The sequence below is a fragment of the Centropristis striata genome, chromosome 11 (genome assembly GCF_030273125.1).
Source record: "Centropristis striata isolate RG_2023a ecotype Rhode Island chromosome 11, C.striata_1.0, whole genome shotgun sequence".
NCBI lineage: Eukaryota > Metazoa > Chordata > Actinopteri > Perciformes > Serranidae > Centropristis > Centropristis striata.
The window spans coordinates 36,268,878-36,293,799 of NC_081527.1; the positions used below are offsets into that span (position 1 = coordinate 36,268,878).

The 24,922-nt window shown below is 41.0% G+C and overlaps 2 protein-coding genes across 4 annotated transcripts; both read right to left on the minus strand.

The window, feature by feature from the left end:
• Positions 1–503: 503 nt before the first annotated feature.
• Positions 504–4,423, minus strand: LOC131980583 (protein THEM6-like). Its single transcript, XM_059344839.1, has 3 exons — positions 4,346–4,423; positions 1,942–2,447; positions 504–870 (listed from the first exon to the last, which is right to left on the minus strand). The coding sequence occupies exons 2-3, from the start codon at positions 2,443–2,445 to the stop codon at positions 763–765; spliced, it is 612 nt and encodes a 203-aa protein (XP_059200822.1). The 5' UTR covers positions 2,446–2,447; positions 4,346–4,423; the 3' UTR covers positions 504–762.
• Positions 4,424–5,724: 1,301 nt separating this feature from the next.
• Positions 5,725–24,705, minus strand: LOC131980577 (uncharacterized). Of its 3 annotated transcripts, none has more exons than XM_059344831.1 (26): positions 24,602–24,705; positions 21,974–22,402; positions 21,672–21,801; positions 21,320–21,487; positions 20,995–21,132; positions 20,402–20,553; positions 20,058–20,161; positions 19,766–19,955; positions 17,966–18,088; positions 17,705–17,848; positions 15,981–16,116; positions 15,620–15,770; positions 15,366–15,508; positions 14,907–15,018; positions 14,441–14,504; positions 13,958–14,161; positions 13,698–13,843; positions 13,407–13,525; positions 13,151–13,272; positions 12,909–13,006; positions 10,742–10,875; positions 10,421–10,545; positions 10,169–10,314; positions 9,705–9,807; positions 6,166–6,302; positions 5,725–6,035 (listed from the first exon to the last, which is right to left on the minus strand). In XM_059344831.1, exons 2-26 carry the CDS (start codon positions 22,289–22,291, stop codon positions 5,912–5,914), a joined length of 3,531 nt encoding a protein of 1,176 aa, XP_059200814.1. In that variant the 5' UTR covers positions 22,292–22,402; positions 24,602–24,705; the 3' UTR covers positions 5,725–5,911. The 3 variants fall into 3 exon arrangements, with proteins under 3 accessions (XP_059200814.1, XP_059200816.1, XP_059200815.1); XM_059344833.1 differs by lacking the exon at positions 24,602–24,705 and adding an exon at positions 23,998–24,074; XM_059344832.1 differs by lacking the exon at positions 24,602–24,705 and adding an exon at positions 23,317–23,557.
• Between the last annotated feature and the right edge of the window lie 217 nt (positions 24,706–24,922).

Sequence of the window (24,922 nt, forward strand, 5' to 3'; positions counted from 1 at the left end):
CTGGCATCCTATAGAACCTCATTTCAAGCAGTTTCAAGCACAAGCAATAAAAATAAAATAAAAATTTCCAGCACAAGGTAAAGTGACTTTGTGTGACCGTAGAGTAATTAATAGCAGCAGAGCCAGCAAGTCTAACCAACAGTCTACACCAGACCAGGCTCATAATATGAATTATTAATGGTACTTAGTGTTTGTCTGTATTTATATAGAGATGTATTATGAATATAATATCGTACAAGATGGTAAAGATAAATGTAATAATAGCATAATACGACCCCGGCGTGGATTCTGTTGGACAAACCTCAATATCCAACATCTCATTTATTGTGTTCCATTTTTTCCAGATTTTTAATAAGGTTTTGGATAACATAGGTAACTTTTCCACAGTTTCACATTTGCTTACACTATGACTTGGACTTTTATTGGAAGTGTGTTAAAGTTTTTCATTTAATTTTCTCCAGTCTGTATATGCAATTGACTACATAAAAGTGCATGAACAGGAATTCAAAACTGATTTGTTTTATTGTTGCCATAGTACAGAAACATACACTTTATACAATCATAGCCTCTCCAAACAAACAGTCTAGTGTGCTAGTTCTTCAAGTGTTACCATAGGCAAGTAGTGGCTGCGTTGTTTGTTTTCAGGCACAATAGTGTTTAAGTCAAGTAATCGTGAACAGAAGACGAATGCCTTTTAAATCATGAGATGGTGAATTAGTCGTCTTTACAAAAAGCCGTTTTTTTAGCAGCCCATGCAATGTCCTATTTGTTCTTGTCATCTAGTCCACTCTCAGCTCTGAGGGCCTGGCTGCTGGCTGAGATGAAGCTGACCCAGTGCTGAAGGTCTTCTGGAAACTCAGGACACTCCACCTGCGAGGAACACACCATACACTCAAAAAAATAACTCATTGGATGAACTCAATTCAATTGTGGGCAGAATTTCCATCCAATAAATATATGTAGCCCAAACTAAAAACAAGTGCATCGATGCAATATAATGTATTTGAGTTAATGTAGCTCACTTGTTTTTTTTACATTTGGTCGAACTCAAATTAAAAACATGTATGTATTGTATTTGAATTGGAGAGCTAAAATAAAGAAATTGTGTTCGTTCAGCCTAAAAACGCAGAATTTGAAAACTTGTCTTAAACTACTTTTGATTTGATTTTAATTGATATATTTTCATTGAACAAACAATACATTAACCCTCCTGTTGTCCTCGGGTCGAGGAAGGAAGAAGAGGGAAGGACGCAAAGGGAAGTAAAAAAGGATGGAAGAAAGAAGGAAGGAAAGAAAGAAGGATGGAGTAAGGAAAGAAGAGAGGAGGAAAGGGAGAAAGAATGGAAAGGAGAGAGAAAGGAAGGAGGATGGAGGAAAGTAAGGGGAGGAGGAGAAGAAAGGAAGGAAAAAATAAAGAAGGAAGGAGGGAGAAAAGGAGGGAGGCAGGAAGGAAAGAGGGCAGAAAGGAAGGAGGAAGGAAGGAAAGAGGGCAGAAAGGAAGGAGGAAGGAAAGAAAGGAGGGAAGGAAAGGGGGGCGAGGGAAGGGAAGAAGGAAGGAGGATAGAGGAAGGGATGGAGGCGGGAGGGATGAAAGAAGGAAGGAAGGAAGGAAGGAGGAAAGGAGTGGAAATCAGGAGGAAGGAAAGAAGAGAGAAAGGAAAGGAGATAGCGGAAGGAGGAAAGAAAAGAAGGGAAGGAGGGAGGAAAGGAAGGAAAGAAAGAAAGGAGGGGCGAGGGAAGGAAATAAGGAAGGAGGATAGAGGAGGGAGGAAAGAAGGAATAGTCAAAACAGATTGGGTCAATTAGACCCGGAAGGACGACAGGAGGGTTAATGTGTCACATCTAAGAAGGGCTTGAATCATTTTTTTGAGTGTAGACTCAATGTCCTTCAATTACCAAAGGTGTCAGATTTGCATGTGTGTTTAAAGATTTGTTGCTTACCTTCCGCTTACACAGGTGCTGCATGATCTTGTCTGGGCTGCTGCGTATGACGCTCTGCTTGCAGTACATGACGGCACACACTAACCCATCTTTTGTTGACACAAATCTCTGCTCTAAGAAAAAAGCTTTGTCGTCCCAAGTGACGATGCGGCTCCGCAGCTCGTAGCCCTCCCCTATATACAGAGCCCTGCGGTACCGGATGGTGGTGGCCCCCACCACCATGGACGCCCTGAGAGCTCGCAGGGCCTTGAACACACCGTTACGCGTGTAGAGAGAGAAGCGGGCAAAGTCACACTCCCGGAGGTAACGAGCATTGTTCATGTGGCACATGTCGATGTCGTTGGAGGTGACCCGGCCGGTGACGATCTGCTCGGCTGTGACGTCCCAGATCGGAGGCTTGAACCAGGCCCGGAGGATCACAGCAGCTGCCCGCAGGAAGTACCACACATCCAGAGAGCAGAAGAGAGCCAGCAAGGCGGCGAGCACCCACAGGAGCCACCACATCACTCTGGAGAAAGGAAACACAACACACAGGGAGAGGAAGGCAGAAGGGTTACTGTCATGTGTTGATGTTATTAAAGAAGCCAAGCTGAGGTACATGTATTATAGTTATAGTGTTTGATTCCGGATATTTAACACAGAGGTTCAAGCACCAAGTTACATGATAGAGAATATTCTAGGGACCCGCTCATGCAGACAATTTGACATAGCCTTTAAAAAAAATATATATATGTTAAAGAACAACTGTGGTGTGCTTTTATGAAATTTTGTACTTGAATGGGTGATGTGTGAAGTACAGTTATTGCTGTAGGCTATTTTATATTTGTCTATCTTTGAAATGTTTTTCTTTATTGTTTTACTATTTATTCTGTTTGTTTTTGAGACATGTCTATGGTGAAACCAAAGAGGAATTTCCACTCAGTGGATAATAAAGTTTTCGTATTCGTATTCGTATAACAACACAAAAAGAATGTATAAAAAAGATATTAGACATGAGTTAAACATATAATACATGTTTATTTAATACATTATATATTGTATAGTATGTATTAAAGATTGTATTGAAATTAAAATATTTTCGGTTGATTTATCAACCCTTTTGTAAATAAAAATTAATCAATTAATTAATTAATGTCATTTTCTTTTATATGAATTAATCTGAAAACTTTTCACAAAAGTCCTTGCAGACTGCTATCACCTACTTAACAAATAAAACAAATAAAATTATGAGAGTTATCAAAAAAAACACAATAATATGCAGTCATTAGGAAGAATTGACAAAAAAAATAAATGATTAAAAAAAAGCACCTTTGAGACAGTAATTAGAGGACAGGAAAGTGTTTACCACAAAAACCTGCAGTATGTAGTTGTGATTTAATTATTTTAATACAGGTTGACTTCCCCCTAATTTTGACATGAAACCTGTGTGAACCATTCAGGAGGCAACCCTTCACACTATTGTTGCATTACAATACAGACAACAGATCCACTGAGATTCAAAGTGACTGTTTTAAAACGGGTTTCAGTTTCAAGTTGTTTTTTTTTCAGGATACCTGTGAACTGATGTAACTATAGTGTAAACAGGTTTTGCAGGTTTTACAGGCAGGAGCTGGCTCAACCTCATGATCAGTTAGTGAGTAAATTATAAAGATTACAAGTAACAATAGTATAGATACTAACCCGCCTAACACTAACTACTGAAGTAGTTGTTGCCAAGGTCATGCTAACTCTGAGATTATTGCTGGCTACATTAAATCGTAATTAGTACTAATTACCTTAGGAAAGTACATATGCACTTTATGTGTTTTTATGCACCCTGTTCATTGCACCTTATTTGTTTCATAGCACCAACATTTTTATACTGTATATTCATATTTATTCTGCACTGGAATTCTATTCTACTCCTTCTTTAGACACTTTATATTTTATTGTATTTTTATATTTTATTGCTTGAAGTATGCCTAGGTTGTTCTTTTTACTTAATTGTGTTGTTATTGTCTCTGTGTGTAATGCTGCTGCTACACTGTAATTTCCCAGCTTGGGATAAATAAAGTATATCTATCTATCTATCTATCTATCTAAATCAGTGCTATGACTGCAAGTGTAACAAATGACTGCATTTAGTTCAGTTTGTAGTAAAGAGAGAGAGAGTAGAGTGCTTTGTCAGAAATGTAATTTCAAATATTTAAAACATAATTTTGCGATTTTAAATGTAGGCTAAACTCTGGCAGGTGTGAAGTAAGACCATAGATAAAAATAATAAAGTGTTTGTCAATGAGTAAGACGACCTGTGGAGGTAATACCGATAGTTTTCTGTCCAACTTTACGGCAAACGTAAACAAACACAGAGAACAGGAAATATACAAATGTTGTAGACTTTTACGAGAAATCAGGTAAAACTCACCTGCTGTCTGTTTCCTCCTGTTACCACTTATATTTGCCGAGTCGGCTGCATTTAATCCAGTGGCCTCTCCTCAGCGTGGGGTGAAAGATTGCGGGAAAGCTTGCGCAAACGTTTAATGCATTTCCGGATGCAGCCTTCAAAATAAAAGCATAACGGGCGCGGTCGTTTTCGACTTTCATTCAGAAACAACGCGTACAAACATGAATAACAGGACACATCTTTTAAGAAATCACGTTGGAATGATGTAAGATTGAAATTTTAATCTCATGCATGATCATATAGTGCATTTAATAGTTGTTTTCTTTATTCAAGGACATTTAATTTGAAGACAAGTGATTTACTTCCTCTCTTATTTGCCGCCCAGGCGTGACGTAGGAGCCGAATGGGCGGCGGTGATTGGTCCATGGGTGTACAACATAACCTCTTATAATAAATGTATTGGTCCCATATCATGGAAGAACCAACATCTCATTTTCTGCTCGCAGCACTTACAACAAAAGTTACCACTATAGAGTCACTTTAAAGTAATGAAACTTATTCATCCCAATTTCATTTATTTCAATTCACATTTTGTTTTTCTGAACCATTTTGCTGAATACATGTCTGCAGCGTTTGCATATTTATTTATTTTTTACTTAAGCTTGAAAGAAAAAACAAAACAACATATAACCCAACCATGATAATAATTCACCTAGACATATACTGGAGATACACGTGAGTGAAATAAGCTCTCTGGACAGCCTCTCATGTTCTAAAATGTATTGCAATGAAATGGAGGTCAAATCTCACATTGCTAGTTGGATTGTGGCTCGCAGAAGTGAACAGTTGCAAACTTCTAAAAGAGAATTTACCCCTGAAGGACTGAAATAATGTTTCTGTAAAATATGGCAATCTTATCAACTACATGGAGAATGTCTCATCTCACGATTGAATGATTGTCTGCCCGGGAGGGACGTGAGTGAAAGCTGCCTTTATATTATATTATCTGCCTGCCTTAGTAAAGGCTACTTAGCTACTTTTTAATCCAAGTGTTCTCATTTAGTCTCACCTGCTCCAGGACTCCATAGTCTCTAACTAGCCAAGCCACATTCATGAAAGCTACTAAAAAGTTCTGGTTTAACTCGTACACATTGGGGCCCTGTCCTGAAACCTGCCCTAGGTGTAACTGAAACTGTGCTGCATCTATCACTCACTCACCCTTTCCACCCTATCTTCTGTAATCATTTACAAGAAAAATGCCATGAATTTCATTTTTTTACATATATATTCACTTTTTAAATGTTGCATAGTCATAGATGTGTTATATCTTCATGAAAAAACAGTGAACAAGAAAATAGAATGCATGCATTGAAAAGAACAGAAGAATCCAAAACACAAGCTTCTCAGAGAATACAAATATCTTTCATCACTGTCCATATGAGGTACAAGTAATGTCATGAGTAAAAAGTAGTGAAATAATCTGCACTAACATTTCCAAACCCACAGAACAAAGTTATATAGAAAAAAAAACAAAGAAACAAAAGAAAAGCTGGTTCATTTCCTTTCCCACGAGAACCTGATGCAAAACTACCCTTCAGACTGAATTTGACAAGAGCGGTAATCCATCACCCTTTTCTTCATGTCCTGGTCTGCTCTGATGTCACTCATTCCAAGCTCACATTTGGGGCCAGCCATCGGATCGTACTTGTGTCTGCATAAAAACAAAAAACAAAACATATGGTTCAAGTGAAATACATGGCAGTGCAGCTAATGAGATTTTGAGCTTTAGAGCTATTACAAGCTTTATATGTAACGGTGTGGTTTTTAAACAATTAACTCACTCATTCAGGTGTTCCTCAATGGCCTTGCGTTCGTACACAGTGCCATACGCTGTTTTCACAGGATCAACAAACATCTTCTTGGTGAGTGGACAGATCAGATGATGGGGTACGAACTGTGCCACAGGATCCACCAGTTGCTTAAAATAAAAACAAAGAAAATACATAAACAAACATCCATCCATTCTCGTCCGCTTATCCAGGGCCGGGTCGCGGGGGCAGCAGGCTAAGCAGGGCATTCCAGATGTCCCTCTCCCCAGCCACAACGTCCAGCTCCTCCTGGGGGACCCCGAGGCGTTCCCAGGCCAGGCGAGAGATATAATCCCTCTCCCGTGTTCTGGGTCTTCCCCGGGGCCTCCTACCAGTTGGACGTGCCCGGAACACCTCTAACGGGAGGCGCCCGGGAGGCATCCTTACCAGATGCCCAAACCACCTCAGCTGGCTCCTTTCGACGTGAAGGAGCAGCGGCTCTACTCCGAGCTCCCTCCGGATGTCTGAGCTCCTCACCCTATCTCTAAGGCTGAGCCCAGCCACCCTATGGAGGAAGCTAATTTCGGCCGCTTGTATCCGCAATCTCGTTCTTTCGGTCACTACCCAAAGCTCATGACCATAGGTGAGGGTTGGAACGTAGATGGACCGGTAAATCGAGAGCTTTGCCTTCAGGCTCAGCTCCTTCTTCACGTTCCATTCTACCCTCACTCGTGAACAAGACCCCGAGATACTTGAACTCCTTCGCTTGAGGCAGTACCTCTCTCCCCACCCAGAGGGGGCAGTCCACCGTTTTCCGGCAGAGAACCATGGCTTTAGACTTGGAGGTGCTGACTCTCATCCCAACCGCTTCACACTCGGCTGCAAACCGCCCCAGTGAGTGCTGGAGGTCTCGGCTTGATGAAGCCAAAAGAACCACATCATCTGCAAAAAGCAGAGATGAAATTCTGAGGTCACCAAACCGGATCCCTTCCTCCCCCCGGCTGCGCCTTGAGATCCTGTCCATGAAGACCACAAACAGAATCGGAGACAAGGGGCAACCCTGGCGGAGGCCAACACCCACCGGGAACGTGTTTGACGTTGTGCCGAGTATGCGGACACTGCTCTCACTTTGGTTATATAGGGACCGGATAGCTCGTAGCAACGAGCCCGGTACCCCATACTTCCGCAGTACCCCCCACAAGACTCCCCGAGGGACACGGTCATAAGCCTTCTCCAAATCCACAAAACACATGTAGACTGGATGGGCAAACTCCCATGACCCCTCCAGGAGCCTCGAAAGGGTAAAGAGCTGGTCCGTTGTTCCAAGGCCAGGACGAAAGCCGCATTGTTCCTCCTGAATCTGCGGTTCGACAATTGGCCGGAGCCTCCTTTCCAGCACCCTGGAGTAGACTTTCCCGGGGAGGCTGAGAAGTGTAATTCCACGGTAATTGGAACACACCCTCCGGTCCCCCTTTTTGAAAATGGGAACCACCACCCCGGTCTGCCAATCCACAGGCACTGTCCCAGACCTCCACGCGACACTGAACCACTCAACCATGACAACCCAACAGTGTCCAGAGCCTTCAGCATCTCAGGGCGAATCTCATCCAACCCTGGCGCCTTGCCGCCGGGCAGCTTTTTAACTACCTCGGCGACCTCTGCCAGTGTTATTGATGAGTCTTCCCCTGAGTCTTCAGACTCTGCCTCCTCTACGGAGGGGTCAGCAGGTCTCCTCCCCCGCTGAACACAGCTTGGGCCAAGCCCTGCTTTCCCTTCCTGAGTCGCCTGACGGTTTTCCAGAACCTCTTTGAGGCCGACCGAAAGTCCTCTTCCATGGCCTCCCTGAGTTTTTGCTTCAGCGACTGCTGCAGCTGCAGCCCTTCTGGCCGAACGGTACCTGTCTGCTGATTCCAGAGACCCCTCGGCCAGCCAAGACCGAAAGGCCTCCTTCTTCAGCTTGACGGCCTCCCTCACCGCTGGTGTCCACCAGCGGGTTCTTGGGTTGCCGCCACGACAGGCACCGACGGCCTTCAGGCCACAGCTCCTACCTGCCGCGTCAACAATTGAGGCTTTGAACATGGCCCATTCGGACTCCATGTCCCCAGCCTCACCCGGGATGTTGGAGAAATTCTTCCGGAGGCGTGAGTCGAAGACCCTGCAGACAGGGGCCTCCGCCAGACGTTCCCAGTTCACCCTCACTACGCGTTTGGGTTTGCCAGGTCTGTCTAGCATCCTCCCCCGCCACCTGATCCAACTCACCACCAGGTGGTGATCAGTTGACAGCTCTGCTCCTCTCTTCACCAGAGTGTCCAAAACATGCGGCCGCAGATCAGACGATACGATAATAAAATCGATCATCGATCTTTGGCCTAAAGTGCTCTGGTACCAGGTACACTTATGAACAACTCTATGTTCGAACATGGTGTTCGTTATGGACAATCCGTGACTAGCACAGAAGTCCAATAACAGAACACCACTCGGGTTTAGATCGGGCAGGCCGTTCCTCCCAATCACCCCCCTCCAGGTACCATCATCGTTACCCACGTGAGCGTTGAAGTCTCCCAGAAGAACAATAGAGTCCCCAGATGGTACCCCTTCCAGGACACCACCCAGAGACTCCAAGAAGGCCGGGTACTCCGAACTGCTGTTTGGTGCATAAGCACAGACAACAGTCAGAGACCTTCTCCCTGCGACTTGCAGCCGCAAGGAGGCGACCCTCTCGTTCCTTTGGGAGAACTCCAACACAGCGGCGCTCAGCCGGGGGCTTGTGAGTATCCCCACACCCGCCCGGCGCCTCTCACCCTGGGCAACTCCGGAAAAGGAGAGAGTCCAGTCTCTCTCCAGGAGTTTGGTTCCAGAGCCCAAGCTATGCGTGGAGGTGAGCCCAACTATTTCTAGTTGGTAACGCTCCACCTCCCGCACAAGCTCGGGCTCCTTCCCCGTCAGCGAGGTGACGTTCCACGTCCCCAGAGCTAGCCGCTGGAGCCGGGGGTCAGTACGCCCAGGTCCCCGCCTTTGTCTGCCGCCCGACTCTCTGTGCACCCGACCCTTATGCCTGAGTCTGCGGGTGGTGGGCCCACAGGTCGGCGGGTCCACGTAGTCTTTTCGGGCTGAGCCCGGCCGGGCCCCATGGACAAAGGCCCGGCCACCAGACGCTCGCCTGCGTGCTCCCCTCCCGGGTCTGGCTCCAGGAGGGGGCCCCAGTTTACCCGTGCCGGGCGAGTTACACTGTTTTAAATGGTCCCGCTTCATAAGGGTCTTTAAATAAACAAACAGTATGTTAAAAAGGTATAACATGAAGAAAGCTTCTTAGTTTCTTAGTATAGGAGTGATAGTTATTTGACAACAGGTTGCAACCTTGATGTGTGCTTTAGTGCCTGCTTATATAAATTACTAAGATGCTCAAGATATAATATCTCGACATGACAGTGGGGTCATACTGTCATAGCACAAATAAAATGACATTTCAAAATATTGTATATATTCAATATATTGCCCCCCCCCCCACCACATAAAGGACATAAAAAAAGATGATATCCACCACAAAAAATGCATATTTGGAGCTCATTTACCTTTTCCATGTCATCCATTGAAGTTCCTGCAGTTTCCTTTGTATGTTTCTCTGCTTCTCGTTCGTACGTCTCACGGCTCGTCAGGAATTCTTCAGCCAAAATGCTTTCACAGAAAAAAATAAAGAATTTGTAATTCAAACACATCTTGCTTTTCCAAATACAGGTGTTTGATGTTTGTTCTGCAGTTTTGAATCAACACCTCTCCGATGCAATCTCACAAAAATCACATCATTATAACAGCACTATGTTTTAAAACAAACTTTTTTTTATTGGTTTGGGGTAGATATCAACTGGACAGTTTTCTGTGTGTGTGTGTGTGTGTGTGTGTGTGTGTGTGAAAAAAAATATCACAAGTTCAGAGATGTTATAATATTAAAACGATGGAGCTATGGATTTCCAACAATGCATAGCTTTGGTGCCCATATAATGACCTATTTATGAATGTGTATGTATTTATATCTCACCTGTCCAGTGGATCATCAGGCTCAGGGATGATGAGCAGTCCAAACACAGCTTCGAGGATCTCTCTCATGGTGATGTGGGCGTTGTAGTTGCGGTCAAATATGCTGTGGCAGATGCGTCCCACACTGTTGACATTGCAGTGGTACACCTGTCACTTTGTTAAGAAAACATGCACAATTCAAACACAGACATTATTTTATTAGTGTTGAACAACTGCAATGTGCATCTTTTTTAGTTGCATTTTGACAGGATACTGGTGTGACAAAGCGGACGAGTGGAGGCTTTGCTGGGTAGTCATCACCAAACTGGCAGTACAGCTCAAACACTCCTTTCTTGTATGGTGTGTCAGGAGGGCCTTGCATGAGAATCCTCCAGAACACTGAAAATATTAGAAAAAAGCTTAAAATATGTTGCTGTTAAAAACTACATGTGTTAATAAAACCATACCTTTTTTATCCTGTCCCTCCGGTATATGCAATTCTACAATGACAATACATGGCTACTCCCCTTGCCAGTGATGAGCAACAGAAAAAAGAAAACTGCATTACAAAGAAATGAGAGAACATGCCACTTACTAAAGTCCGACTCTGACGGAAAGAGTCTGAAGAAGGGATGTGGGTTACAATGCAGGCTCTTCAGCTCCTCTAGGATACGTTTGTCCTCTCGAAACCTCATGTTCCCATACCTTGGAATCTTCTTTTTCAGAGCACTATTAAGAAACAATAACATTGCTGTAAATAGTATATTATGTAGTTTGAAATCATAGGTATGGCAGTTTGGCTGTAGACTTACTTGTTCTGCTTCCACTGATCATATCTTTCTTTTGCCAGCATATTACATTACATGTCATTTAGCTGACGCTTTTGTCCAAAGCGACTTACAATAAGTGCATTCAACCTGATGGTACAAGCCTTAGACCACAGGAATCAAGTAAGTACATAACTTTAAGAGCCATCTGTAATCACTACACGAGCGATATACGCTAAAGAAGAGAAGAAGAAAAGAGTAGAGATTTTTTTATAATTTTATATAGTCGACCATGACTTAATCAAGGTATTGTTGGAAGAGATAGGTCTTCAGCCTGCGGCGGAAGATGTCCAGGCTGTCTGAGGTCCTGATGTCGGTAGGGAGCTCGTTCCACCATTTGGGAGCCAGGACAGAGAAAAGTCTGGAAGTGGTTTTAAGGCAAGTTGACCCACGCAGAGTGGGAGTCGCCAGCTGTTTGGCTGATGCAGAGCGGAGAGGACGGGCAGGAGTGTAGAGTTTGACCAGATCCTGGATGTAAGTAGGACCTGAACCATTAGCAGCAGAGTACACCAGAGCTAGAATCCTGAAACGAATCTGCACAGCCACTGGTAACCAGTGGAGGGAGCGGAGGAGGGGTGTTAATTGAAAACCAATCGAGCAGCTGCATTCTGGATGAATTGCAGAGGTCAGATGGCTTTGGCAGTCAGACCTGCCATGAGGGAGTTGCAGTAGTCCAGGCGTGAGATGACCAGTGCCTGGACCAGGACCTGAGCTGCCTTCTGAGTGAGAAATGGGCGGATTCTCCTGATGTTATGCAGCAAGAATCTGCAGGATCTGGTGGTAGCAGTAATGTTTGCAGTGAGGGACAGTTGGTTGTCCAGAGTCACACCAAGGTTTTTAGCGGTCTTGGTGAAGGCAACCACTGTGTTCTGGACGGTGATGTGGAGGTCAGTGGTGGGAGAGCTCTTCCCTGGGAGGTAGAGTAGCTTGGTCTTTCCAGGGGTTTGAGTTTGAGGTGGTGTGAGGACATCCACTGGGAGATGTTTTGGAGGTTCTGATACAGAACCCTTCCAAGTCACACGAAAGGTGCGGTCCTTGATATATGACTTGAATAGAGAAAGGGCAGAGCCAGTTACTCCCAGGTGGTGAAGGGTGGAGATGAGGATCTGATGATCAACAGTATCGAAAGCCGCAGAAAGATCAAGTAGGTCCACCACAGATGAGAGAGAGGCCGCTTCCGCCTTGTGAAGCTGTTCAGTCACAGCGAGAAGGGCAGTCTCTGTTGAGTGGCCCTTCTTAAAACCAGACTGGTGGGGGTCAAGGAGATTGTGCCTATGCAGGTAGCAGGATAGTTGATTGAAGATAGCCCGTTCCAGAGTTTTGGAGAGGAACGGCAGGAGAGAGACAGGTCCGTAGTTGTCCACTAAAGAAGGGTCGAGGGTGGATTTCTTTAGGAGAGGATTCACCCTTGCTTCCTTCAGAGAGTTAGGAAAGCAGCCAGTAGTCAAGGAAGTGTTGATAAGATGGGAGAGGAACGGGAGGAGGTCCGGAGCTATAGACTGAAACAGGTGGGATGGGATCTAGCGGACAAGTGGTGGGTCAGGCAGAGGTTACAAGGCTGAGCACCTGAGTAGGAGACAGTGGAGTGAATGCAGAGAGAGTGGGAGATGATGACAAGGAAGAAGGAGAGGCGAGTTGCGAATCTGGATTGGTAAATGATGAGCGCATGTCCTCAATCTTTGCCAAGAAATAATTGACGAAATGGCTTTAAAATTTTGCTCATTGTTATGATATTCATAGAGTAATTCATTACTTTCAACAAAGATGCCTCTTTTTATTGGTGACACCCTTACTTTGTCAACTTGTTCTCTGTGCTACAATTAAGACAAAGTATAACAGCAGATAAAGTGTTCATAAGCATATGGATAATATAACAACATTTCTTGACCAGGTTTATTATTTATTATCTATGGAACTGATTCTTCCGTCACTCACCTCTCGGTCGCTGTAACCTTGCTGTTTATCTGGCTTGGCATGGACGTTTCCGGACATTCGTCATACCCGTGAGTTCCAAAGATGCTCAACAAATTATTCTATAAAATTACACGAATGAACCTCATCATTTATGTTTGTGAGAAACTGTGTTGATATTTAAATTACTTTTAATATTAATGTGTTTTTCATTTTTCGAATTTGGTTTCCAACAGAATGGGGGACAATGATCTACAATAACTAACCTTACTGATGGAAGCTGGGTCAAGTTTTTCTTTGAGTTTCCTCTGATCCAAAGACAGAACTGTCTCAATCTCAAAGAGCCTCAGACCCTCTTTGGTTGTGTTTGGTTTGAAACAGCAGCCGCCTGGAAGCAATATGGTCAAAACAAACAAATGTGAGGTTCAGTTCTGACCATTACCATTTTTACATGGTTGTCATCAGTCAGCAAACACATCACAGAGATTCAACTGAAGAAGCTTTCTTTCAAAGATGCCATACCTGTTGCATTGCTGATTCCATGCAGCATATTGTTCTCCACTTTTCCGAGAAGTATTGAGTCCACAATGATGTTAGATTTCAGCAGTTTGACTGTAACAACATCTGGCTCTACGGAGGATCTACGGGAAGAATTCAGATTACGACATTGGCTTACTCTGTAGTTGAGTTTTAAGTTATTGTTAGTCGTGACATTTTCTTAATTTCCTGCAGTAAAAAGAGTTCAATATATGCGGAAATGTTTCAATTTCAAGTATAACAGAGGAACAAAAGTTTATTAGAACATAAATTTACCCAGAATCATGTCCATCAGTGAGACACATGATGCGAAGTTGACAATCTGGGAACCTCGTCTTGACCTTCTCCAACTCTAACGCCCCACGCCGCAGGGCGTCATACAGCAGAGTACATCCACTTGCCTCGATGCTGCGTACGCGTTCCTAAAAATGTAAAAAAATAATAATAATAATAATAATACTGCTTTACACTCTAACGGTCTGTCGTCAATTTTGGTCAAATTTACATTTAAAACCGGTGTGAGACACTGAATTTACCTTGAACTTTTCCAGGTTTTCAGTAAATGTGTGCAGAACTTTGACCATGGAGTCGAACTTCACGAGACCAATGACATGATAAAAATCATAGGCCATGGTCCTTGTTGCAAAGTTGTCAAAGAGCTCTTTCACAGCGTTGATCTTCTTTATTTCTGCACTTTGGTAGCACTCCTCTTCCATGGAGGAGCTTGTGTCTATCAGCACCTAATGAAAATTGAAGTCAAGAATATTACTGTGTGTCCTACAGCTAATTAGGCTGATTAAGAGCGTATAATGTGGAATGTAAACACAGATTAAAGATGCACTCCCTATTGTCTGATGTGTACTGGTCAGGACTAGTTGCTGTGAAGAATACATGCTTCAAAGTGTATCATTTTTACAAATGTTGATGCATAGTTATCAGATTAATATTTGAAGGACTGATGATTTTCTGAAATTACATTTTCTGTGCGTCATATTATTATTTTTATTTTTATTTTTTACCATTATAGCCTCTTTTGGATTCCTGGTTGTGACAAACGTTCTGTCATCTCTGTAGTCACCAGTCCTGTGTTAAATGTCAAAGACACAACAGTCAGCAAATTTTATTGTGACTTTTACAGCGGTTCATTTTCATACATATATAAAAAGACAGTGTCTGTTTTTTTGTTGATGGAATTGAAATACCCTGATATACCGGCTGCCCAACCTCCCAAGACTATCGTCTACTACTCTGAAAAGGCTATTTTAAAATTAATTTGATAAAAGTGACCTGTAATAAAAAGCTTTTGTGAAAAGAAGCAGGCACAAACATTTCATTTCAGAAATATGCTGAGTTAAAAAATGTATGACTAGTATATATTTTACATGTACTCATTGATGTACTTATTAACAGAACTTATAGAAAATATATATATATTTCAGAGCACTTTCCTTGATGCTGGCCTTGATAACAAAAAAATGTACTTACCTGGCTGCCAACACATTCACATCCACTTTTTCATTTTTGCCAGTCAAACAATCAAGTACGTAGATCATGTCAGGGGATCCTTTGTCCTTACGCAAACATACGCCAACGTTGTCTGACAAAGACAAAAAAAACACTTTACATTACCCAGCTTTATACAAACAAGCCAAGCTAAAATGCTTTCAAAGAAAAAGAATAAGAATTTGTAATTTAAATACATCTTGCTTCAGAATACAGGTGCTTGATGTTTGTTCTGTGGTTTTGAATAGTTTATTTGACTTGTAGTTGCTCTAAGTAAAATACCTCTGGTCGATCTTTGCCTCTTACCCAGTGTATGGGCTTATACAGAGAAAACATGTTCTTACATCATACACTTACGGCACTGCAACCTTTAATGTGTAAACACCATTTGAAACAGATGAGCAGTCAATGACCACTTTACATATTGATTAAATGGAGTACCTTCACTTAGTAGAACAAGGCGGATTTCACACATTCCTAGCTTCTTCAACTCTAGAGGTGGGGTCACATTGAGGTACTGGCAGTCAGGAGATTTTAATTCTTCCACCATCCTTCCAAAGGTCTTCTCCATTTTTATCTGAAAGCTGTTAATTGTACAGGTTGAAAAACAAAAACAAATCAAGGCTCAAGTCTAAACAGAAAAAAAAGCTATCATCTAATTTAATTAGTTTTTAAGAAACTTTGATGATATTTACTTCTGACCAGCCGTCTTGTCTTGGTGAGTCCAAAGAGGATATCTTTTGATGAATGGAGGCAAACTGAGCAAGACTTTTTCAATGTCTTCGGCTCTCTGTATTGATGTTTCTCGCAGAACCGCTTCAGTGCAGTTTGGCATTTTCTCTCCATCTAAACAAAATAACAAAAAATGAAGAGAAGCTCATAGCAGTGCACGGTTGGCAAATAAAAAATATAATATATAAATACAAATACTTAATTGAAACGGCAACTTTACTGTTTTGAGGAGGCATATAACCACAAGTTATTATTTTATACTGTCTACATTAATATATTGTTAATATATTTTAGCTTAATGACTTGCCAGTGTTTTAGTTTTACCTTTGATTTTCTGGCGAACGTATGCTCGTTCAAAGACTTCAGGTACCCCGGGGACTCTGACTGGTTCAGAGAAGCGGCTGCCATCTACAGATGAAAGAAAGATGGATGCGTAGTTGTCAAGGTCTACGTCCTGTTCCTGTAAAAATAAGGCAAATCAGTCAATACTTAAGTGGTAAACCATTACCTTAATGCAATTGTGAATACATTCAAGCAACGTGTATTGTTGTCCATGTATTCATGTTTTATATATGTATCTTTTCTTGTTTTATTCATGTAGGTGAAGCCTCAGTTTGACGCTCATACCACTCATAGACTTTATATAAATAATGGACGTAGTCACCGTGACGTCACCCATTGGTTTGTGTACTGCCTGTTGAAAGCATCGAGTTCAGTGTTACACTCGTCGCCATCTTGGATATCTGGACTGTGGAGGAGGAGAGGGATCTGATCACTGACTACAGCCTCTCTACACCTCAACCTGACTGAGAGAAGCTGCTGATAATTCATGTTAGCATAACTGGGATGTTAGTTTTGGCTAGCAAAAAAACAAAATGTATCTTACTGACCTCAGAAAACTGAGCAGCGACTAGTGTCTGTTAGTCCAACCAAACACTGAACAAGACATTTTACTGAACAAAACGTTCAAATAAACTGTCATTAAGTGAAAATACAGTGAAAGGGTCAAAGTTATGAGACCAAATCGGTAAACGTCCTTTTTTATGTCTAAATAACGTTAGATACTTTATTTACACGTTGCCATGGATACGCATTGCTCTGCTTCTCTCCTGATGACGGCTCGCCTTGTTAGCCACCTGTCAATCAAAGGTAGCCCCGCCCCAAATCATACGATTCTTTATCTTCTATTTTCTTCTAAATTTTTTACTAGCGATTGAGACCATAGTGTTTTTTCTGAGGTAATAAATCAAGTGAGAAGTTTTCTAATTTTGCACTGAAATGAATGGACAGATTTTTTTGCAGCCAAACTTAGCGCCCCCTGCCGGAATTTTTGGTAGAATGCAGCTTAAGGCACTTCCTGGTTTGCCAGGACGAGCTGGTAAACTTGCAATGTTTACTCAAAAAAATGCAGGAAAAATACAAAATATGAAATGTCACAAAAGTAAATACAAATGCGTCCTATACGCAAAATGAGAAAGTAGTGGAGAGAGAGAGAGAGAGAGAGAGGTCAAAAAACTATACGGCTCCACTCCCCGATTGTCCTGACTGACCACAAATTCACATTACCTACCAAATTACCATTATCAAAGAATCACGAGAGTGACACACTAAAGGTACAGTCTTCACAAAACAAAAATATATCCATCCACATATATTGTAAATATCAAAACATGTGGCTCCAACAATTTATATTGACATGCACACACAACAATGGCACACATCCAACACTCATATTTTCTGTTTCTAATGTTGTTGCTATATTTCATATATATATTTCTTTTCATCAATACTCTATAGTCATTATTTTCTGTATGTTAATTTCCGCGTTCTTTGTAATATTGTGAATTTTAAAACATTTTTTAGGTAGGGGCTTCAAAGTAAGAGGCTTTCTGCCTCACTGTACTTGTTTTTTTATATATTTCTTAATTTTTCATTTAAATTGTGCAAAATAAAAAAATCCTCTAGGTCAAATGAATGGTGTAAAAGTGTAAAATTACCGGTTTTACCCATCAAAAGCCCATGTCAGTCAGACTTCAGTATGTTCATACCTTTGCTTCTGAGAAGAGATGTGCCCAGCAGTACTGTGAATTCTCAAAGACGTTCAGGTCCTCAATGAGCTTCTCCCCTTGTTGTGTTCCAGGTTGAGGCAAAAGCTCTCTGAAGAGTATGTACAAGCCTTCAACAACTGCAACCTATAACAAAATAATTAGATACTGGTGAAGGCACAAGTCACTGTGTAAAGGTTTAGTTGATGCAAATGGGAAGATTGGATATTAAAAGGCAGAATTCTATCGGCTCATGTTGTTTACCTTCTGGTTCCTGGTAAGTGTTTCATTCCTGCAGAGTAACTGATGCAAACTTTGAGCAAGAGGATGACATCCAGTCAGTTGTCTTATGTAGGAAATCACTTTGGCTAAAAAATCACGTCCTTTCTGGAAGCAAAAATGAGATTAAGCTCACAGTGGAAGAAGCAAAATGACTTAATGTAGCAAATTTATTTATGGATTTCCATTTTTTAAATATCCATTTATTAGCTTATTTCAAGAACATGTCTACAGCCATGTTAGCACCATTGTCTGTACCAATGAGCAATAGTTTTTGAGATGTTCCAGCTTAGACCAAAGCCATGGACTGACTGACTGGTTATTGGCTATCCCTAACACCAAACTATTAGCAAGGCTAAAATTATCGTGACAAAATGACAGATAGTATAAGGACTGAGCGATATGGCCAAAATCTTCTATCACGGTATATTAAATTCTAAACTAGAAAATTTCTGCTGGGGAAATTCTGAAAGGGCCACGGGGGCTACTGCCGGTGTGTGTACACTATGATGATATTCTTCAGAGATTTCAAACTATGCCCTTTAACCTCAAAATGTGTGTGTGTGTGTGTGTGTGTGTGTGTGTGTGTGTGTAGCGAAAATCGCATAAAGTTACCTGTGTGTGTGTGTGTAATTAAAATCACATAAAGTTACCTGTGTGTGTGTGTGTGTGCACGTGTGTGTTTGAAGCATATGTATGCATGTGTGAGTGTGCGAGCTTACGCGCATGTGTGTGTGTGTGTATCCGTAACTGTAATCACATCAAAGATCAAAGGCAATCAGATCAAAGCAATCAACAGAATTAACTGCACCTGTTCGGCACCTGTTCGACCTGACAGCAGGGGTGGACAGACTGGAATTTCTGGCCTCGAACAGAAAGCATTTTTGGCAAAACCATAATACCTATCATTGATCCGTCTTCACTTTGAGCGTCCTGAGTTCTTCCTGAACGTCTACATATGTTTTTTTTAAGAAAAATGAAAAAATAGCTTTGTTAGAGCGATCTACAAAAACTGTTAAATGTCCCTTTTTCTGAAATCTTCCTGCGTTTTTAATATGGGAGCCAATGAGGCTGTTGGTGCGTGTTGGTGGCGCATCTGTGCATCATACGCCCAAACTATAACTCTGACAGCTTTACCAGAGGATTGTGAGTGAGAAGACAAATTTTCCTACGTTTCTATGTATAAATTATCTCTGTAGAGTGAAATTTGCGGCCTGGAGCGCAGTTTTTAAATTTATTTTTTGACAATTTCTTCTCTCCCTCTACACTCTGGCGATGATGTCACACACTGTGACACGAACATTCCGTGCAATACACACCCATTATAATCTCAGAATTTCTCCAAAAATGATCATGGTCATTGAACAGGGATTGATAAAAAACTATATGACCTATCGAAACGTGGATTAATACACCCATACACAAGACTTGTGTCTACTGTTTAAAGTTTAAATGGAGTCTCTAGGTGAAATTATGCCGGAGGAGTAGACGTTTAAAAATCTCCAATTATTGTTCTTTTTCGCTCAATTTTTTTTGGCTGTCCCATTCATTTCATTGCAAAATTTTGTGCAGTTTCAAAAATTCATATTCTGTAGAGAAAAGTAATAGCACACCGATCCTGATCAAACCGCACGTTTTGATATATAATTTGTCCTGCAACTCTTCAAGTTGTAGGACTAGTAGCGGGACGAAATTGCGTCCGGAAGAGGAAGAAGAAAAAATCCACAGTATAACAGTAGTGCTCGGTGCGATTGCCCGAGGCCCTAATTATAAAATATGACTCACAATAGCATAAAGTGAAGACAAGAACAAACTGATTCCCTTCTGAGTTTGTGGGACTGAAGGCACAAAATCATTGATGAAGAAGGTCTCATCGTGTGAAGTCTCGTCAGAAAAGCTGGACAAAGAGAAGTTAACTGTTGACCCTTCAGAGATCCCACAACTTTGCAGAAGGTCACCACCACAATGTTGACCTCTGCAAATAAAACAGGCACACGAGAGAACAGAAGTACTGTATGAGAAAAGAAATCTGACTGTCCTGACAATGTCAACGCTTGATGTGGTTCTTCTGAGTCACCTGTAACGAAGGACATGTCCTGGGACTCCACTTTCATTTGCCAGCTTCAGTCTCAGACTGGTTATGGTTTCACTTTTCAAGTTTACCTTCACCTCAAAGTCTCCCTGCACGAAATAAGTAAATGAAAACTGTTATAAACAACAGATTTGTTTTAAATAAATAAATACTGTATGTTTACACAGCATGTTAAAAACACAATGCAATTCCCAAAGTAGGTGATGTACAATGCCATCTTAGAGCCCTGAGCACTGCCATAGCTGGGCTACTATATATAATATACACATACTGTAAGAGTTGTTATTATAATTATTAGTTGCATTATGTCCAATATTGTTAAGACGCACCTTGAGCATGATGTGGCATCGAACCACATCGCCTCCAGAGGTTTCACCAGCCTCTCGCTTTGGTATTTGAGGAGCCTGTTTCAGGTTTTCCTTTGGTGTAAATATGACATAAATCACAGATCCGTTTTCAATATGTCTGTCCTTTAGAGACCCTGTATGAGGAAAAAACATTTTAGGTTGATATGTGAAACTCTTTCGTGAACAGTTTGTTATATACACATCCAGCAAACATTGAACAACATGTTTCTGGTCACTTGATGAATGAAAGTCAAATGTTTACTCTCTGTTCTAAATTTGGCACTTTAAGTTTGATGTAAGCATTTTTTTTGCCAAAAACTTGATGCACTTGAGGTTAGGATACTTTTGTATCCAATCAGAGCACAGAAAAAGAGTTGTTGAGCTGCTTGCCTTAAATCTTTCAAAATGTCCCTGTTCAAGATTATGGCACTTCAGTCCCTACCAGTATGTTGTCCTGTTTACTGTAGTACTGTTTTACCCACAACAGTGAAATAAAACAAACAAAAGATAGTCTTGGTAATATAAACTTTGACATCCAGCAACCTTCACTGTTAAAGGTTTTCAGGTCTACTCACATGTGTTGAAGAAGGGATCATCTGTCAAGGGCATCCCATCAATCGTGAAGAGACAAACTCCTTTGGAATTACCAATACTTTCAAGATGGCCGATCCTCAACATCAGATCCTCCACTGTGTTTATTGCTGGGTCCATATCTGTAATCCAAAATAACAACTGAAACCATTCATCTGGATGTGGATGTCTGCACAACGCTCACCAACACTTTCACCACATTTTATTTCAAACACAACTCACTGTGTGATCAACAAGTCAGTGGCTGGTCCAAGTTCATCTTATGATCAGAAATATGAATAGATAAATAAAAAGATGTGTTCCTCTTACCGTTGATGTATTTTGGCTGAGGACATTTGGGGAATGTGTACTGCAGACAGAAGGACTTCAATGATTTTTGCACAGGTGCCACAGTTCGAAGTTGCCGCTCTGGTGTTTTGCGTGTTTGAATGAAGTTTTTCATTGCTGAATAACGGTTTTTCTCCACATGACTTAAACCTGTAAAATATAGGTGGAAAATGCCATTGGATTAAATAAAAAGGTGCAATTTGGAATGTTTTCATGCGTATGCATACGCATACATCCCCAAATATTATGGTAGAGGAAACACTGTAGGTGAAATTGTTTTCCCATGCGTGGTACACAAACATCTTTACAGTCTTTGGTTTGAGGTTCATCTCACCAATGTTGTTCAGATCTTCATCCGTTATGCCATCCAGGAAATCTCTTTCATCCTTCACACCCAACTGGACAAACTGGTTGTGGTAAAATTCCAGTCTGTACTGCTCAAGTGTGTTGAATATCACATCCATCTAAACAAAAACATCAAGATACTTTATTTACAGGGCTGGAAAGAAAATCAGAATATTATGCGCAAGTAAACATACGGTTTCTTGAAAGACATTTTATTCAGGTAAAAGTACTTAAAATGGAAAAATTTACCTAAAAATAAGAAATATTCAATGAATTAAGTATAAAACTCACCTGCTGTGTTGCTCTCTCCTGCACCAGTGAGACACGCTGCTGGTCATTGTGACAGTACAGCCTTGGCAACTTATCTTGAAACTGCTCCACCACCTCCCTCAGGACTGTGTTTCTGCTCAGCAGAGGTCTCTGGTTAAACACCTGCCTGCATTGAGGGCAGCTGTACTGGCCATTCTGCTCGACACTTTTCCAGTGGTTTTCAATGCAGTCCAGACAGTAGCTGTGTCCGCAGGGGATCGTCACCGGGTCTCTTAAAACCTCCAGGCACACTGAACAACTGAACTGGTCTTGTTCAATAGAAATATTCGCTGCTGCCATTTCCTACACACTCTGGACAGAAACTGGAGAGGATGAAGATGATCGTAGCGCACAGGTGTGCTAATTACAGCTCCTAAAGTTCAACTGAAGTTGTGTCCCAGATCATGCAACCTGTACAAAGAAAACATTCTGTTGAACTGGTACACATTAGATAAATTCATATTAAATGCATTGACCTTTCAGTGTTATTTGACATGTGACATTTTACACAACAGCACTTCAGTGTGTGCAGTCAACATGTTAAACTCAACGTGGTCCTTGTGGTCTGTTTGTCATCAGTGGTGTCGTCCTCCTTTCTCTCTCTCTTTGGCTGTGTTACACTTTTGCTAGCTATTAATGCATTGTAATATTTATATCTATATTTATTTTCTGTTGTTGATTAGGCCCAGATTGTATTGTTACTGTACTGTTTTTCGAAGTTTGTCTTAATAGATTATAGATTTGTGATTGGCATTAAATAAATTAAACTGAAATGTAACTGTTATCCACTCTCGCCTGAAAGGTGCATTAGGAAAATGTAGAAATTGAAATAGACTGTTTGTTGGAGCTTGAGCAGAGAACTGCTTGGAAAGCAGTAAATTAAAATAATTGATTTCATGAAGTCAACATGTAGGCTGCTGTACTTATCACAAGACCCCAAATCTATTTTTGTGTACCAGTTTTATAATATACCATATGATATATATTATGCTTGTAGGAAAATGAAGCCAGCAGGGGGGAAGTTGGGTAACATTTTAGCAACTTTATTGGTTGCGTTTCAGATCAATTAAATTGCTTTCTCGTATTCTTTTAGTTGTGTTGACAACTGTGCTAGCAGTGCTAACTTCAAACGCCAATGTAATGATGCTAACATCCTCCATGATCCTGGCATGCCCACAGTAACAATGCTAACATGCTAAAGACGGTGCTAGTTTTAATACAAATCACCAAAATTAATCCTGAAGGGGATATGAATGTGTAAACTATATTTCATTGCAGTTAATTGCGTTATTTCAAAGTCAAAACAGTATAATGTCCTTACACACCTCTTTGAAAGCCGACATTCCTCAGTGTGCGCCACGGACTGTATAAAATGATGCGTGCACTTAGCCAAATTAGTATTAGTTAGCATCAAGCATTTAGCCACACCCAGCATGCACCTGTTCACTACGCAGCATTGAGTTACTTGGCATCATGCTTGGCATGCATTAATCCAGTGGTTCCCAAAGTTTTTCTACTGGGCCCCCCTTTTCTATCTAAAAAATACTTTTTTTGCTAAAAAAATATTTAAAAAAATACTGCGGCCTCCACACAACAAGCAAGAATGATCTTGTCATATTTTTTCATCCTTGTTTTTTGTATTTGTAATATTTGTAATATTTCATGGTCTGATTTAGCTTTTACCACACTGTAAAAAATATTTGTAGAAATAACAGTAAAACACTGTAAAATACATGCGTATTTACATGCGTAAAATTAAACATTGTATATCACCGTATTACACTTTTAATTACCGTAAATCAAAGAATAGCACAAAATTTGTACTTTTTTTCTGTCATAAACTGGAAGAAACACACAGTTTGCTGCAAAAAAATAACATTTTCTTGCAAAATTTATGGAGAAATACCATGTGTCAACACTTCCCCTAAAAATAACGGGAACATTCATTCTAAATTACAGTTTTTGCAGATATTTACATTTAAATTTAGAATATAAAATCCACTCACTGTAATTTTCACAGTGAAGTTCTAGCAACCATAGCTGCCGATATTTTCCGTAAATTAAACAGATTATTTTTTACAGTCCAGCTCAGTTCAATTTAGCCAGCCACCAGGCTGCAGACTTTTAAAAACAGCTTTCAGTGCTACAGCCCCTAAACTCTGAAACTCTCTTCCACCTGAAATCCGAAATAATGACTCATCCCTGGACACTTTCAAAAGACTCGCCCACCATATTTTAGGATATTTCCATGTGTTTCATGTAACGGACGCGAATGGAAGTATAATATTCTACTTGTGATCAAAAGTAAGGGAAAAACATATTTACCATTACCAGTAGGCGTTTATACAGTAATCGCTAAAAATAATACTTTTTTGACAACTGAAATGGCAAATTAATGTACAATATAGGCCTAATAAATAATCGAGAAATTGCGACATTACTCTTACTCTATACAATGTTGAAACTTTCCTAGGAATAACAGCAGCAAGGCGCCTTATCAAAAACAATAGATAGTCATTTGGATAGACTCATAGATTCCGTTACAACAAAAATACAATTTAGTTGATTCTAATCTACAAAAACGAGAACATAACAAGGAATTAATCATACCTTTTCATGTATCAGAGATCATGTGAGCGGATTTTTAAAGTCAGCTTCTTTTCTTCAGGGGGTGGAGCTTTTCGGGAAAACGAAACTCATGAAAGTTTAACCAAAACGAATATTTGGAAATGTTTTGTAAGCTTGACAACGTTGTCCTCTCAGAACTTTAAATAGGATCAAAGTTGGCTTTTCCACACTGTATTAACAGGCTTATGGCACACACCATATAGACTATTGTTACTCTCTGGGTAAGTTTGGTTTCTCAGAACTGCCATGACTTGCACCCCTTATCAAACACAAGACAAACATCTGAATATTAACGGAGAGAGA